This window comes from Protopterus annectens, chromosome 4.part0 (assembly GCF_019279795.1).
Source record: "Protopterus annectens isolate FY-2018-M chromosome 4.part0, PAN1.0, whole genome shotgun sequence".
Taxonomy (NCBI): domain Eukaryota; kingdom Metazoa; phylum Chordata; order Ceratodontiformes; family Protopteridae; genus Protopterus; species Protopterus annectens.
This window is the reverse complement of record NC_056733.1, coordinates 657021818-657039910: the sequence shown is the minus strand read 5'-3', so window position 1 is coordinate 657039910 and position 18093 is coordinate 657021818. Positions and strand designations below refer to the sequence as shown.

The 18093-nt window shown below is 39.7% G+C and overlaps 1 protein-coding gene across 1 annotated transcript in view; it reads left to right on the top strand.

The window, feature by feature from the left end:
• ACAD10 (acyl-CoA dehydrogenase family member 10) overlaps positions 1 to 18093 on the top strand; it is a 1588826-nt gene that overhangs the window by 1381820 nt on the left and 188913 nt on the right. Inside the window, exon 19 of the mRNA XM_044068620.1 lies at positions 14757 to 14900. Coding sequence (XP_043924555.1) covers positions 14757 to 14900 — 144 coding nt within the window. The remainder of the gene's footprint in view (positions 1 to 14756; positions 14901 to 18093) is intronic.

Sequence of the window (18093 nt, the reverse complement as noted above, 5' to 3'; positions counted from 1 at the left end):
GAAAACAGGCACCTGTTTACTTTAGTTATCCCTATAACACAAAAATAACTGAAAAAGCTTTACTTTATAGCATGTAGTATATGTCATGTTGTTATAAATATACTGTAAAGAGTAAAGTTTGTTTTACTTATAGTTACCTCTTTCCCTCTGCTTCCCCTCACCTTAATTTTTTTCCAGACATTAATAACATGAAGTAGGATATATGCTTTGGTGTCCCCTACAGCTTTACCAAGGTCAAAAAGAGTTCAGTATTTCCAGGTTTTCTTGTTCAGCCACGTTTCACAAATGTAAGCGATGCTTTGTAATCCAACATTTATTCATTAATTTCTGAATTGCTGGCTTTTTTCCTGTTGATCTCCATCTCCCAAATCCAGTCTCTGGTTCATCTACAACATACTCCTGGTTCTTCTTGTCAATTTGTGTGCTTTTTCTGTCTCTCAAGCATTTCCCTTTAGGTTCATAGGTTGGTACTAGGCTATCAGCCCTAGGGCCTATACAAGTCTAGCCTTAACAATTCCCTGGCTATTTCTTCCCACAGTATTTACTTCCCTGGACCCCTGTCTAGTAGGGTGACTGATGTGATCCCCAGGGTGAATTTCCTTTCTCCCATTCAATCATCAAGGTTCCTTTTGAAGAGGGCCAAAGAGGCGCTCTGCTTGACATGTATGGGCAGTCTATTCCAGAGTCTGGGAGTTTCTGGGTCAGGAACCTATCCCTCCAGCATGTTTTGTTCATTGTGATGACAAAGTTTTGATCCCTGGAGCATGTGTCTCTGAAGGATTGGGATTTCTTTAAGTGAAGCATGTCCAACAGCTCTGGGTTTGACATGGCCTTGTATGTTAAGCAGAGATCGGCTCTGAGTAGACGATATGAGACAGAGTATAGGTGGAGTTTATTTAGATGGTCAGTATAGGGCATCTGCTTTATAGATTAGTAGTAGGCTAACTGCCCTTGTGGGCCTTTTTAAGCCTAGCCAGTTACCCCATGTGAGAATCAAGCCCTGTACCTTGTGTCTGTAAGGTAAACACCTTGACCATTATGCCAGCCCCCCCCAGGCCTGTGATTCTTTTTGTGAGGTATTTCTGCGGCCTTTCCAGTTGTTGCAGATGTCCTGAGAGGTACATACCAAACAGGGAGTTGTATTCTATAATGGGTCTAATGAGGGGATGATTTCAGTGGGACAATGACCTCCTTTTTTTTTGGATGGAAAGCCCTTAGTGATGAGGTGTGCCACATAGAAGGATTTCATGACTCTTGTGGTGATGTGGTTATCGAAGGTGAGACCACTGTCCACCCGTGTCCCTAAGTCTCTTAGTGTACTGCCACCTATGTGGTAATTCACGGGTACATGTTTTTTTCCCAACGGGGATAACTATGCATTTCTTGGCATTGAGCTTGAGTCCATGGCTCTGGCACCAAGCATCTGTTTCTGTAAGGCCTTTTTGTAGAATATCCACATCATTTGGGGATTCAGTAATGGCTCCCAGTTTGCAGTCATTTCTGAACTTTGTTAGCCAGAGTCCATTAGTGTTGGCCTGTACTTCAGAGAAGTAGATGCCAAACAAGAGTGGTCCCAGAACTGAACCCTGAGGTATTCCACTTGTCTGGAACTGGATTTGGAGTCGGCTACTTTTACAGTGTGGGCTCTGTCAGTAAGCCAGTTGGCAATCCATCAAGTGACGTAGGGATTAATGCCCAGCTTAGTAAGTTTATGTATGATTCCAGAGTGGGGGATGGTGTCAAAGACCTTGGCAAGGTCCAGATAGGCTGTGTTGACCACCTTACCCTTGTCCACAGCCCTGGAGACTGATTCAAAGAAGTCATTCAGGTTCAGGAGACAAGATCGGCCCTTCACAAACCCAAACTGGGTGGGGTCCAGTGTTTGAAGGTTGCCAATGTCTTTGTTTATAAGTTCCATGATAATACGTTCCATGGCCTTGCAGATCAGGCTCGTCAGACTGATGTGGCAGTAGTTCCCAGGATCCAAGGTGGATCCCCCCTTGTGGAGTGGGATAACTGTAGCTGTACGCCACTCAGTGAGCATGAAGCCTGAGGTGAGGCTATGAGTAAACATGATACTTAGGCGAGGTGCCAGTTCATTTTGTAGTTCATGTAGTACACATCCTGGGATGTCGTCTGGTCCCATGGATGCTGTATTCTTAGCTTTGGAGAGTGCGTTTTTTACCTGTGTGGCCATTATTTGGCAATCTTCTGTATTGAGATGGGCCCTTTAGGTGGTGAGAGGGGGGTGAAGTTTGCACTGAATCAGTCTGCCAGGATATTGGCAATATCCTTGGGATGAGTATATTTAATGCCATTCTGTTGTAGCTCAGAGCAGATCTGAGCATTTCCATTTAGATTCTTGACATAGCTATAGAATGCCTTGTGGTTTTCATTGGAATCTTTGGCAATTTTATTTTTGTAACTAGCTTTGGAGGATTTTATGAGGGATCTCAGCTTTTTACTGAGGCTGGTAAGGGAGTTTTTTGCATCCTGGGATTTTCCTCTTTTCTGCAACAGTTTCTTCCTTTTGTTGTAAAGTTTGTTTATGGCAAGGAACCACCAGATTGGCTTCCTTTTTTTGGAGGAGACCATCTTGGTTCTGTTGGGGATGGTACAATTCATGCATGAGTGAATGTGCGCGTACAGTGCCTTAGTGTAGGATTCAGCAGTCAAACTTTCAATTCCCGTCTGCATGGGTGTCATGAAGTTTGTAACTTCTGACTTGAGTAGCATGAAGCTGGCTTTGGAGAAGTTTTTTTACAGAGGTTTCCTTACTGGGGGTGGGGGTGGGATGTGGATGTCAAGGGTGATTAGCTTATGGTCAGACCTGACCAATGAGGGGGTGACCATAGGTATGGAGCATCGATTTCTCATGTTGGTAATGACCAGGTCTAGGATATTGGAGCCCCTGGTGGGACTAAGGATTAGTTGATTTAGGGCATTGGAATTTATGAATTCCAAGAACCGTTGGGCAAAGGTGTTGGTACACAAGTAATTTTCCCAGTTAATGGCAGGGTAGTTGGAATCACCCAGTATTAGGGTGTTTGGTTGTATCTTAATATTTTCCAGTATGTTTAGAAAGGTGTAGTGAGAATCTTGGGGCATGGTGGGGGATCTGTAGCAAGCTACAATTTGGATTGCAGTCTTACCTAGTGTTAGTTGCACCTGGAGAATTTCAGACGTATTGTGTTGGGCAGCTAGCCTGGTGTTGTGAATATCCTTGGTGAATATGGACACTCCTCCACCTTTACTATTTTGGTCCTGGTTTGATGGCTGAAAAGTGTGGTAAGAGTTGTAGCCTGGTATTGCAGGGGTGCTGTCTGGAGCCTTGAACCAGGTCTCATTTACTGCACAGATATCGATGTTCTCCATTTTTAGGAGTGTCGTTAGGAGTGTCTTGAGAGAGTGCATTTTGAGGTTTAGACTTCTAGCTTTGGAACATTTGAAAAGGTTTCACTGCCGTAGTCTTTCAATGAGCTTTATTGTCAAAAGAATAAAAAACAGAATCCCCTTTCTTTTTGATAGCTCCCTTTTTGTTGGACAAATTTTTGCACTTCCTCTTTAGCATGTTCTGCATCACAAAATGACTAGCCATCCAGGAAAAAAAAATATTCTGAAGATAGCTGGGTATAGCAGCTTGAATCTCCCATCTGCTTCTTGACATTCCCTGATTGCTGAAATAAATTTACTCCTCTTTTGCCTGGTGTACAGTGAGTAATCATGTTCCACAAACACTCTGCTGTCCCCAACATTTAGTTCATAGGTTCATAGGTTCATACTAGGCTATCTGCCCTAGGGCATTTATAAGCCTAGCCAGAGTGTGTGTGACTTTCACCACCCCTTAGGATGAGAATACTATACCCATTAGTTTGCTGTGCCTCTGTCCAGCAGTGATACAGAGATGATTCCCGGGGTAAACCTACGATCTCCCATCGACTCGTCAAGATTTCTCTTGAACAGAGTCAGTGAGGGGCTCTGCCTCACATGGACTGGGATTCTGTTCCATAGTGTAGGGAGTCTCTGGGTGATGAATCTGTCCTTCCAGCACATCCTATTTATATCCGTGTTGAGGTTTAAGTCTCTTGCTCTCGTGGCTCTGGTGGATTTGGATTTTTTGAGGTGGAGCATGTCCATTAATTCCGGGTTGGACATGGCCTTGTATGTCAGGCACAGATCACCTCTGAGCAGACGGTATGCGACTGAATAGAGCTGGAGTTTCTTCAGTCGGGCATCGTATGACATATGTTTGAGCCCCTTTATCCTTTTGGTGAGGAACTTTTGGGGTCTTTCCAACTGCTGCAGGTGTCGGGTAAGGTACATTCGAATGGGGCGTTGTACTCAATCATTGGTCTGATAAGTGAAGAGTACAGGGGTACAATGACCTCTCCTGATCTGGATGTGAATCCCTTCATGATCAGGTGGGCAATGTAGAAGGTCTTCCTAACCACTTTGGCAATGTGAGTGTCAAAAGAGAGGTTACTGTCAACTTGGGTCCCCAGGTCCCTGATAACTTCTTCCGTGTTTAATGGATTACCACCTATGTGGTAATTAGGGGTTACCTTGTTTTTCCCAAAGGGTATGACTATACATTTTATGGCATTTAGCTTAAGGCCATGGCTCTGGCACCAGTTATCCATTTCTATGAGACCTCTCTGGAGGATGTCTGTGTCTGATGGAGTGTCAATTATGGTGCCCAGTTTGCAGTCATCTGCAAATTTTGTTAGCTACAATCCCCCTATGTTTGCCTGCACTTCAGAAAAATAAATGCCGAACAAGAGGGGGCCCAGGACTGAACCCTGTGGGATACCGCTCGTGACCAGCTTAGAGTCTGACATGGCACCAGCAACTCTAACCCTGTGTGTTCTGTCCTTGAGCCAGTTTGCAACCCATCTTGTGACATATGGGTTTACATCTAAGCTGGTGAGCTTTTCTATGATGCCCGAGTGGGGTATTTTATCGAACGCTTTTGCTAGGTCAAGGTAGGCTGTGTGAACTGCCTTACCCTCATCAATGGCCTTAGTGACTGTTTCGAAAAAGTCGACCAAGTTCAAGAGGCAGGATCTGCCCTTGACAAAGCCAAATTGGGTAGGATCCAGTGTCTGTAGGTCCCCAATGTCTTTATTTATGAGTTCCATTATGATCCTCTCCATAGCTTTGCAGACAAGGCTCGTCAAGCTTATGGGGTAATTTCCAGGGTCCGTAGAAGCACCGCCTTTGTGGAGTGGGACCACAGTTGCCGTACGCCATTCTTTGGTTACGTATCCTGTAGTAAGGCTAAGATTAAACAGCAGCCTTATGTGTGGGTTTAGTTCCTCATTGAGTTCATGTAGCACACAGCCGGGGACACCGTCCGGTCCCATTGATGCTGTGTTTTTTGCTTTAGAGAGAGCAGCTCTCACCTGGGCATCTGAGATGTTTGGGAGGCTAGACTCTGGTGGGATAGATATTTCTCCATTTGGGGGGGAGGGAGGGGAGAAATTTGCACTGAACCTGTCTGCCAGTATGTTGGCAATGTCTGTGGGTTCAGTGATTTTTTATCATTTTGGACTAATTCTGAGCATATCTGGGAGTTTCCACCCAGGTTTCTAACATAGCTAAAGAAGGCTTTATGATTGTCTTTTGTGTCATTAGCAATTTTTCTCTCAAAGTTGGCCTTGGATGATTTTATGAGTGATCGTAGTTTTTTGCTAGTATTGATCAGAGATGCCTTCCCTTTTAGGGATTTTGCTGTGTCATGTAGTAGCTTTCTCCTCTTGTTGTAGAGTTTGTTTATGGCTGGGGTCCACCAGACCGGGCGCCTGCCTTTTGTGGAAAGGGTCTTGATTTTATTAGGGATTGCTTGAGCCATACATTCCTGGAGGTGCTCGTAGAAGGCATTTGTAAGGGTTTCAGCAGCGTGGGTTGTGGTTTCCACTGGCTCGGGGCCTTGAAGGATACCACTCCAGTCTTAAGAAGTGTGAAGTTTGCTTTTGAGAAGTTCTTCACTGTGGTCTTTTGCTGGGGTGGGGCGGGATGTGGATCTCCAGTGAGATTAATTTATGGTCTGATCTCCCCAATGAGGGATATACTTCCGGTGTGGAGCATTTTGTCCCCATGTTTGTGATGATCAGGTCTAGTATATTTTCTCCTCTTGTGGGAATGGTGACTAGTTGTTCCATAGCATTTGAGTTTATGAACTCAAGGAACCTTTGGGCTAGGGTGTTGGGGCTTGAGTAATGTTCCCAGTCTATGTTTGGGTAGTTAAGTCACCCAATATGATGGTGTTTGGAGAGACATTCATACTCTCCAGTGTCTTCAGGAAGGCTGTGTGGGTTTCCTGAGTTTGAGAAGGTGGTCTGTAGCATGTTACAAACTGTAGGGCAGTTTTACCTATGGTTAATTGCACCTGGATGGTCTCCGATGCTTCGTGCGTTGCCACTAACCTGGAGGTGTGGGTATCCTTTATGAATATGGATACTCCCCCATCCAGTATGTTGTCCTTCTGCCACAGGTTTGTCAGAATCAACTCTTTCTGCTGGTAGGATTACATCTTTATTGTTATAGGTTTTGACTGCTTTCTCATGGTCAGGTTTGGGGCCTACACATGATTTGCACTTTCAATTAATTCTTGCTGTGGAATACCAGCCCAGCTGCATGTTTATGCTTTCATAAAATTAATACAGTCCATTCTATCCAGTTTCTCTGGTACTGCAGAAAATCTCAGGTTTTCCCCTACATGCTTTGTCCTCTAATGTTACCATTTTTTGAAACATCTCTTCTTAAGCAGTCTCATACTCAGCTAGCATTTTCTTTATTTCTTCCTCTGATTTGTGAAGTTTTATCAGCTCATCTGAATATCTGTTTAAAAAAATTCTATTTTTTACAGCCATTTGTTATTTGACTTGATATACTACTCAGTGTTTCATTTATTTTAATTAGCTGTGAGAACATTTGACTTTTTTTCTGAGTATTGTAAGTCACTTCTTACACCAGAGCTGGAGCTTGAACTACTTTTTGCTGAACATCTGAAGGATTCTTCCCAGGCAGTGTTTTCTCCTCACCTTTTATAATTGATTTTCTTTCAGTTTTTCTAAATTTCGTCTTTGCTGCCATGCAGGCAGTGCACTTATTAGCCATTAACTGAAATGTAGCCCCCCCCCCCCAAAAAAAAAAAAAAAAAAAAACAGACGTGTCATTATACAGAAATCATGCAGTAAAATGACCACATAAAAATATATGTCTCGTGAAAAGTATGCATATATGAATTTCAGAAAGCCAAATCACCTTTTAGGAAAATTAGATCAACAGCAACCAGAACACTTAGGCTGCAACAAAGGTTAAAATGGGATAGTACCAAAAAGTGTATATATACAGCTATATATAGTAAACTTTTACTTGAACAAAAGTAAGCCAGAAACTAAATAATGTAAACCTGTTTCATGCTTATATATTTAGGTGCGTCAGTTAGCACAATGAAAGAAAGTGCATTTAATCAGTTAAAGAGCATGTGACACCTTTTCATAATAAAGTGGAATAAGAACTTCATGGAGCTGGGAATTGTACTATTTCATTATATATTATAGCAGTAACCCATGCCTGGGTGTGGGTAATGCTGGATTTACCCACGGTTGGTGTGGTTTGGTCACGAGGGCGAAGCCCGAGTGGCCAAACAAAGCCAACCATGGGTAAATCCAGCATTACCCACACTCAGAAGTGGGTTATTGCTATTATACAATGACATTATTTAAGAAAAAAAATAATTACTTTTCTTAAATAATGGCATTGTATAATGCCTCCTTGCTGCCCTTCCGCAGCTGTCTGGTATTCTGCGGCAGTTCTGATGTACTGCGCATGCGTATGCCCACGCAGTACATCAGAGCTGTGGGCAAAAGCAATGGAGAAAGCAAGATCTCCGTTGCTTTTTACTTTTTCGCTATGTTAAATGGGTTTAACATAGCGAGACAGCTTTAAAAAAAGCAACGGAGAATCTCCGTTGCTTATTTTAAAGCTGTCTCGCTATGTTAAACCCATTTAACATAGCGAGACAGTTTTGAAAAAAGCAACGGAGAAAAAAAGATCTCTGTTGCTTTTTGCAAACTGTTTCGCTATGTTAAATGGGTTTAATATAGTGAGACAGCTTTAAAATAAGCAACGGAGATCTCCGTTGCTTATTTTAAAGCTGTCTCACTATGTTAAACCCATTTAACATAGCGAGACAGGTTTAAATAAAAAAGCAATGGAGAAAGCAAGATCTCCGTTGCTTTTTACACACTGTCTTGCTATGTTAAAGGAGTTTAACATAGCGAGACAGCTTTAAAAAAAGCAACGGAGATCTCCGTTGCTTTTTTTTAAACCTGTCTCGCTATGTTAAACTCCTTTAACATAGCAAGACAGTGTTTTAAAAAAGACTTATACTAATGGAAAAAGTCTGGGCGACCGGACCTTTTTCCATTAGTATAAGTCGATTTACAATGTGCACGCTGACCAATCAGCGTGCATGTTTTGGAATATTTAATGGGGGGGTCATTGTATAATATGAAACTATTTTGCTTCTGGTACAAAAAACAGATGTTTTGATTTAATGACAGCCCCCTCCAGTATTCTGAGAGCTGCAGTCTTTAGCACATGATGTCACAGAAGATTTAGTATACCAATAGTAGTTTATGTTGGTGTCACCATGGTACCTCAGCGTCCAATATTTGGCCATTTTCTGTGTATCAACGGTAACTTTGTAACTAATGTATATATTGTACATTACACTCTGCTTGTTTGTACATTGCACTGTGTTTGTTCACTAGAATGTGTATACACATTTTTTTTCTTTGTAATTAATCTGAACTACTGTTATTGTGTACATTTCTGTAGTTTTTGCTTATGAAATATTTTGTATTTCACACAGGCTGAGCCTTAAATTAGTCAATATGTATTAAACAGTGCAAAAAAAATAGTTGCACTGCTCCAGTAAACAAATATACATAAATAGTAGTTTCAAAAATTACATTACTCTATTTAGTGCAACCATGGAAAACAGGTTCTCCCTGAAAACATATTGCAAGCCAGATATATCGCAGATAAACGGCCTTAATTTGTTATTGACTGTGATATTTCAGTATTCAGAACACAGCATTAATAATGCTTTTTTCTTTTTTACAAAATTGTGGCTACTTCCCCACATAACAAGAATCTGAGAGAGAGAGAGTGCAGTGACACCACAGGCAGACAAGAGAAAACAAAACATTAAAAATACTGGTACAATACTGATTTTCTATTTTGCACATCAAGTGTAACTTAATCTCCTTCAATACAGTTGCTATTGAAATATACAGAGTTATATAAAGGTGCTTTGTAAGGTACCGAATGTTTTTTAAAGCTAAATTTTTGATTAAAATGTGACAATAAAGGTGCACACTTGCAGTTTGATAGTCTCTGTCTCTCTTTTTCGGCTTTTCCCGGTTATCATTAATAGTTTAATTATTCCAAATGGATATCAGTACAAGTAAGAATGCAACCTAGGCAAAAATCCATGCTCCACTCTTGTGCTTCCCTAAATGGGAAAAAAACAGTAGGCTTTATTCAGATTTTAAGTACAGTGAAGAGGGTAAGAATATGGACAGCTTAATTACATTATATAATAACTTATATGAGTAGGCACATTAACGGACTAGCAGGTAAAACTCCATATAGTTTTTTAATAAACATCTTTACTGAATTATCACGTTGGAAGCAGGCAAATTTAATCAAGCCATATTAACAGGTTCACGTTTACAAAACGAACATTGTTAAATCCATGTCTTTAGAAAAATACTCCACTTTTTAACTGATACAAACCACTAGAGACAGTATTCAGTAATTGTGAGTGCATGCCTCCAGCAAGTATAGAAAACCAACATCTGAGACTAGCATAGCAATTCCTAGACAAATACAAAAACGAAAATGACAATTTTGCAGATTACCTCTTTAAAGATCCATCTTAGTGTGTAGAAAAATACTAAGACTATGAATTATAAAAGCAATAACTGACGACGTGGTGTGGCATATTGAAGATTTACCCACGATTGTTGTGGTTTAATCATGAGGCAAAGCCTGAGTGATTAAACAAAGGCATCCGTCGGTAAATCTTCAATATACCACAACCACAGAGTCAGTTATTGCTATTATACAATGACATTATTTAAGAAAAAAATACTTACTTTTCTTAAATAATGTCTTTGTGTAACAGCAGATTACTGTTCTTCCACCGGTTGTGGTGTACTGATTTTTCGTTTTGATGTACTGCACATGCGTATGGGACTTGCATTCCCACGAATACCCAGTACATCAATACTTTGAAATGGAAGCAACAGATAAAAGAAAGTCTCTCTTGCTCCGTTTTCTCTCTTTTTTTTAATTGTTAAAAAAAAAGGTTTGGGGGCACTTAATACCAACAGAAAAAAGTCCGGGCTACCAGACCTTTTTTCGTTGGTATATTGTGAGATTTACAACAGGCACACTGGTTGGGCTGGGCCAATCAGCGTGCAAATTTTCAAATAGTAATGGGGAGTCATTGTATAATAGCAGTATAGGTATGGTAAGTAACCATGATTGCAGAATGTGCAGTTTCTAGAGCTTGCAGAGACAGAGGATGGAAAATGAGAATGATCCTCTGTTACACAAGGTAAAGTAGTTTTTGTTTCAGTAGTCCTTGTCACAAAAGGGGTAAGACAGATGCAGATGCCCACAAGCATAAGAATGCTGCAGAAATGACACAAGGCACGCAGTGCTGCATCACAGTGCTTGGTTCTCAGTTCCTTGCTGTGGTGCCTTCTTTGTGGAAGCTGCTTGTCCTTCAATAAGTCTTTATCGATTTTCATTGAATTCTCCAATTCGTCCCATATCTCAAAGGCATTTTTAATTTGCTTTTCTCTAAATCCAAGTTATCTGTAGAAGTAGGTGAGTGTACTTGCTCATGCATGTGCTAGTCCTACAGTAGACTGGCATTCCATCCAGGGCTACTTTATGACGTCTGTGTACTTCTGTGTTTGGTTGCAAAGGCTGCAGCACCCCAGTAAACTTGAAAGGAATGAAGCAGGTGTAGAAGAGTGAATGGATGACATCATCTTCATGTCAATATCAGGAAAGTATATTCTTAAAGGTACAAAGCTAGCCATCCTTGCTCATTTATAGGTAAGAACCATTGAGCACACATGGTGCATTAAGGTGTTGTAAAAACGAAACCACTTAAAAGTAAAAAAGATTCTGTTCTCTAATTTGGAAAGCATGGCAGAAAGTATGCTGAGCAAATTGTTTAGTTCCAGGCAAACATAATCAGAGACGTAACTGTAAAATTGACAAAGACTGTTCGGGCATATGTTATCAGTGATTTCTCTGAACCACTCCACAACACAGACTGACTTCTGTTTATAAATGATGAACACTTAGATGTCCTACAGTATTTACTTCTCTGTCTGTACTAGGAGCAGTGGATAAAAAATGACTGCATGCAATCATTGTTGTTTTTTTTTTTTTTTGAATGAAAGTTACTTGGCCTTGACACATGCCACTGTATATGAATTTGTTTTTGAATCAAGCATCTTTCTTCTCTGATAATTGTAAGCAGACTGTGACTATTTTTGCAAGAGTACCAAGGAGGCCAACATATCTTAGACACTGTGTGCTATGAGATGCCTTAAGATGTTTTTTTTAAACATGTAGATTTCCCACAGCGAACAGTACTGAAGCTGAACCAAAAACCAGAAAGTGCTTCTTGTAAACTAATAAAAATAAAAGCACAAAGGTCCCACCGGTTCTAAAACACGACAAGCTTTTAATAAATAAACGCACGAACAAACATCAGAAGCTAATAGGCCTTAAAGGGGGGGTCACTAACATCTTTGTGTATTTTTGGTATACCGAATAGTGATGGTACTCTAGGCTTTTTTATGAGTAAAGACTAGAGTAAAGACTGACATTTTTAAGTTACTAGTGGAAATAAAACTTTTTGTTAGGAAAAAGAATTTGGAGTTATTCTTTAATAGTAAAAGAACCAATATCAATGATGGCAAGTTAGTACGAAGAAGTATTTTCAACCCACCATTACACCCGCAGTTAAGGAATTTTGAATTGGCGGTGGAAAATGAGTTGAGGAAAACCTTGAAACATCATAATGTACAGCCTAATATGACCCCTGCAGAAAGAGAAACTTTAAATACATGTAGTGGCAACAGAAAATTGAGGGTTATGAAACTCGACAAAGGTGGGGGGGGGGGCTCATGGACTCTTATGAAGGGAAAATGTTGAATATTTTAAGTGACTCAAAAAAAATGTTAGAATATCAATTAACAAAGTCAATATAGCATATAAAAAAATATATGTAATTTTAAATTACCTGGTGATGGATGGACTAATAGACAGGGAAGCACACAACCTTTTACACATAGAAAAGCCTAGAGTACCATCAATATTCGGTATATTAAAGATACACAAAGATGTTAGTGACCCCCCTTTAAGGCCTATAGTTTCTGATGTTTGTTCTTGCGTTTATTTATTAAAAGATTGTTGAGTACTGAAGCTGAGTTACAATGTCTGGTGCTTTTGTATGTAGAGATGTTATTGACTATAACTGAGGAAATAAAAAGTGTAAATCTGGAAGTTTTTGAGTTAGAGTATAATGAAATAAAAATGAGAAAAACTTACGAACTATTGTCCCCTGATGGAGGATTATGACTGGGTCTCGTATCATAACCAGCTTATTATCCGTTTGAGTCTTGGATGTCACAAAAGTCACTTAGAGAGTAAAACTTGCGATGTGAATCTTAAAGTCCATGTTGAGAACATGTAAGCTAGCAGGATTATAACAAAAAAAAAATCATAATTTTTTGTAGTGTGGCTTCCATGGACTACACTAGCCAAAAAAAAAAAAGTTAAGAGTGCTAAGTGTTTTATATTTTTGAAAGTTATAACACATTTACTGCTGCCAACACTGAGAGCAACCACCACAGAACAATAATGGTAATCTCAAAGAACTTTAAAACCTGTTTGAACACTTTATTCATACTTTTCATCCAGATGAAAAAAGAAGTCTGAATGGAGTGTTTGAATAGTTCTTTGGTGGCCACTGACTGCTGTTAATGCTCTAGCACAAGACTGGAGCATAACAACAGAGAGGGGTGATTAACAAAAGCTTGTTAATCACCTTACTAATATTAGAAATGTGCTTAACAAGCTTGTCTTTTCCCAAATTTCACAGCGTCATTACAGTGCAGCATGTATTACGGCTGTTTTAAGACCAGTGGGTTGACAGATTTTTTTCTTTAATGAAGAGGTGAATGTGGTGTTGCTAAGACAAAAGGCCTTAAGATCAAAAGTAAATCCCCTGAAAGCAAACTGCCCAATCTTAAAATGATTGAGCTATACCTCCCCTAGAAAAAAATACAAATATCATTTTACAGTCAAAGATCATTTGCGCTCCTCATGTGAAACATTGCCTCTCACCCCTCCTGATTCAGATATGATAATTCCACAGTCATATGACTGTGGAGAAAGGGAAAACAGCTTAATATGGTGAGTTAGTGATCTGCAATTTCAGTGATTGCTAGTAGGGAAGCCCTATTTATCATATCTTGTTAAGTCTGACTTCCCTGAATTGTTTAGATAAAACAGGATACTAGGAAAGGAACTGGCTAATTGGAGGTTTGACTGACTCTATCCAGGATTGCTAGCTACAATGGACACACACTAGGGCAACAGGAGTTGACAGCTCACATGTTATTGCAGGTGGAGCTCCACCTCCAATCACGTACATTGGCTTGAATTGCAAAGTCTTTATATCAGTCCATTATTGTAGGCAAGATAGAATATTGTACAGGCTTACTTCAGTGTATATTAGTTATTAGCAGCTCTTACCTAATTCACAAAGCCAGGGAGTTTGGCTTATAACAATGACAAGGTAAATGTTGATTATACAGGGGTCTCTTGCATATGTTCTTTTAAAAGATGATTGTCAACTTGAACTAGACAGTGCTAATGAAACATGTATGCTGTTTTTAAAGCCAGTATAATTTACTTTATTTCTAGTTCATTATAGTGAGTTAAAAGTAGTTGCCTCAGTTTTTCTTGTTAATTTTTTCGTAATCTTTTATTTCTTTCCAGCTGACTGCTGATCATCAGCCCTGCCTTCCTTCCTCAGGAGCTGTCATAACCCTCCCCTGTGACTGACATTAGCGCTTGCATCACTGCTGGGTTTTTCTGTACTCTCTCCTGTCATGTGCATGTGTCTACTCTTATGCCTACAAGAGCAGCTTGAAATACTAAATCTATATCCTCCAGTCCTGTGGCCATTGTTGTTTAGCAAGCCTCCACTTATACTTATACAAGACCAGCTGCGGTTAACACAACCACCATATCCTCTCCTCCCAGTGTGGGCAAGCTGGTGTAAGTCATTCACTTCCGTCCTCCCCTGCGTGGTTCTTCCTGTGCTCAAGCTGTTAGTCATACTTGGGTTGTCTGGGTTTAGTCGGAGCTTCAGCTCTGTATGTCACAAAGCCAGAGTTTCATTTTCTCGTTAGTTTATCAGAGGAACTGCCTACTGTTTTTTGTGTGTGTGTCTGTCTGTCTCTCACAGGTAAATTTGCACTGCCTCTGTTTCAAGTAATCTCAACAGAAAATAATTGTCAAATAAACAAAAGTGGCATGGAAAGTAAATTTCTGCTTTTGTAAAACATATTTTTAGTTCCATTGTGGTCAGCAGATAATTCAGCATAAAGTACACGTATAATTTATTTGTCCTTTTCTGTCAGGTTAAGACCCGTGTTGCATTTCGAAAACCATTGGCAGAGCAAGGCACAATTATGGCAGACATTGCCAACTCCAGGGTTGAAATAGAACAGGCAAGACTGCTTGTTTTTAAAGCTGCACATCTTATGGATACAGTTGGCAATAAGGTATTGTATTGAAAAGGTCATTTTTACTGCTCCAGGTTTAACATATTTTCACTTTCTATTAACCCCTTTTTACTGATAGCAATTTTCAAGATGTCAGTGCTCATATTATTGAATGTCTTTGGGTATTTTGTTCAGTATAGTGGGCTTTATCTTCAAAATGTTTTGACATATTTTATTTAGTCTTTATGTTATCATTTAACTACTTAAATGGACTGGTCCATAAAACCTTTTCAGCAATGACCTGGGCAACAGAGGCAAGTGTAAATATATATTATTAGTTGGATGTTTTAGTGTAACCAAGCAATCAGCATGTTTTTGGACGGTGGAAGAAAAACTGAAGTACTGGAAGAAAATCTATTGTGACATGGAAAGAGAACATATAAACTCCATAGAGAGAGTGACTAGATGTCAGGATTGAATCCCCAGGCCTAGGAGCTGAGCTGTGAGGCAGAGAGCTTTCAACTGAATGACTTTGCTTAGGGAATGATAAGCATAAGATGTCATGTGACTGTGTTCCTAATTTTACCACCAATGATGGTGTAGAGGGATAAAGTCTGACTGTGAACCAGATTCAAGTAGCAGCTCAGTGAAGGGGATGGGGTGCATGGTTTTGTATGTACACACTATGGTTGAGTTACAGGTGGAGACCAGGACTTCTGGTCTCTTTCAATGCATAGATAGGGTCTCCTATCTGTGGCTTTATCAACCGTCAAGCTGCAAAACAAATGGCTTTAGGTTTCTTGTCAAGGGGAAGAAAGGGTTCAAGAAGAAGCTGGCAAAGCAGGTCTCCATGGTGGGGGAAAATTCCGGTTTCAATAGCAAAGAGATATGTGTTGGAATTTTAATGAAAATTTAATTCTAATGTCATTGTTTTACATTTCTTCATATAAATAGAATGAAGTCACACTATTTTGCAGAAGTGCATAGTTTTTTTAGATGTGCTGTCACAATAACACTGTTTTTATAACGTCTATATTTGCTAATTTAAAAAGAACTGATTGACACACTTTTATTTACACTAAATGTTTCCAAATGTTTCACTTTTATCAGTTTATAATGCCCAATCTTTCCTTAATTGGACTCTACATACAAATCTCAGTATCTTTGTTTTGCTTTCAGATTTTTCTTACAGAAATTTTCAGGACAAGATATGTACCTTGTGTAGCATACTGCATGGGCTAATAGAACTAAGGTCATGCCACCAGCATGGATATCTGGATGTCAATCTGCACATGTTAGAATTTTTTTTTTGCTACAGTATTTAAATTAAAGTATCATTCTTTGCTGAGAAATAATTTCAGATGTTCATCACAGATATCACTAGGCTAGTACATTCATTATTAAAGAGAATGTAGCTGCAAGCTGACATGTGTCTCAGGGCTTACTCCCAGAGCTTTGGACATCCCCATCATGGAATGATATATTTCCTTATGCCAAAGGTGTCAAGAGCAGCCCACTTTATCTCATGTTCTTTTTGCCATGATGAAAGCATTCGGCAGTCAGTACTTTGATTTCATTATCTCTTTAAAAAAGTTTTTTTCTCTATTACTATTTCCTAGTAATGTGCTTATTAGATAACATCCCTGAGAATATTTTGGCAAATTGTTATGTGTATTTTTACTAGTTTTCTTAGGCTCATGATGACTTCAGAAGTAGTTAACCAACAGCTATGCTTGTGACAGACCGATCCTGATGAAGAATTTCCATGTTCAGTGTTTGTGTTTGTCTATGAAGGATCTCCACATAGATGCTTGCAAGGAGTGCTCTTATTTAAAAAGAAAATACTTAAGTGTAGACTTAAACATCTTTGAATACCAGAAATGATTATCCCTTGGCCAGGTTACCCCTCAGGAAAATGCTAACCAGGAAATAGAAAAGGTACATAAGGCCTTAGACACCCTGCTAATCCCACGCAGGTTTGAGGCTCCCATTCAACTTGAGACATCATTTGACAAGTTTTGATCACTGGTGCTGCTACATTGCCATCTGTCATATCCAATGTGTATCATTTACACTGCTGCAGTAGCCTTTAGGTTATATGAGATATAGCTTGTCTAAGACACAGTAACTAGCCATCTTACAAAAGCTTTGGCTCCCTCCTACACTTCAATTCTGACTGCTGATTGTCCAGCCCTGAGGAGAAAAAAATCAGCAGAGTGAGAAATCTTCAGCACTTTATTACCACCTCTTGAAGAAGCAGCTCAGAGGTTTCGTAAGAACAGCAGCTATCACTTCAGCTTGTTTCTGGCAGATAAGTCCCTTTTGGGAGACATTCCACATAGAAAATGTAATTTATTTTAAATGTGTATTTATAATAAATTTAAAAAAGTGTTTTTTTTTTAATTTTTATTCATACATAGCCGTGCTGGCCCTTTAAAGGAGTACAACAGGTTTCTCTAATGTATTCCTCAACTTCACGGCCCTTTTCCTCCCTATTTAAATTGTCCTCTTTAAAGCAACAACAATAAAGCATTTACAATTTTTATAATTCCCCTTACTTCTGTAACAGAAGCCTACCTTCTCATACTGTGATGGTTTCACTTACAAAATGATTCTCTCATGTTTGAATAAAGCTTGTTGGAGTCGCCCAATTACTGACATCATCGAGGCCAGGCAGTGCAGGTACTTTTTTTTTTTTAATCAGTTCCCTCCCCCAAAGTGACATCACCACAGCCGTCATCTGATTCTAACTAAAATAATAAGACCCACCCATTCTGTGATGCCATGGCTCCCTTGTCCTTCCCCCAGCCTGAGTGCTGTTCATTTTATTCAGTAGTAGTGTAGTAACACCGATGTTTGGAAACACAGAAATTTGGTATGCATACTTATACATTCTGCACGGCAAATGATGCTTAGGTGGTGTATCGCTTGCATACTTCTCTGTTGTATTTGCACCAGATACTGCTAGTGTGCAGTGCGGGAATAGAAAGATTAAAACATTACCCTGGTGTCAGAGGTGGCAGTGCAACATATTCATAGTGGCTTAACATGAGAGTAGCTCTAAGCAAGCACCATGTGAAACCTGAACAAGCACCTAGAATTATTCAGTGCAGCTTCCACACCTTAAGTCTGAAAATGAATTCACATACTCATGAACAGGAGTAGCTGCATATTGATGGCTAAAGGTGTATGGGCATGCCAGGTGGTTACTACACTGCAAAAGTGGTATGTAATGGTGGAGATATTTGGAAGG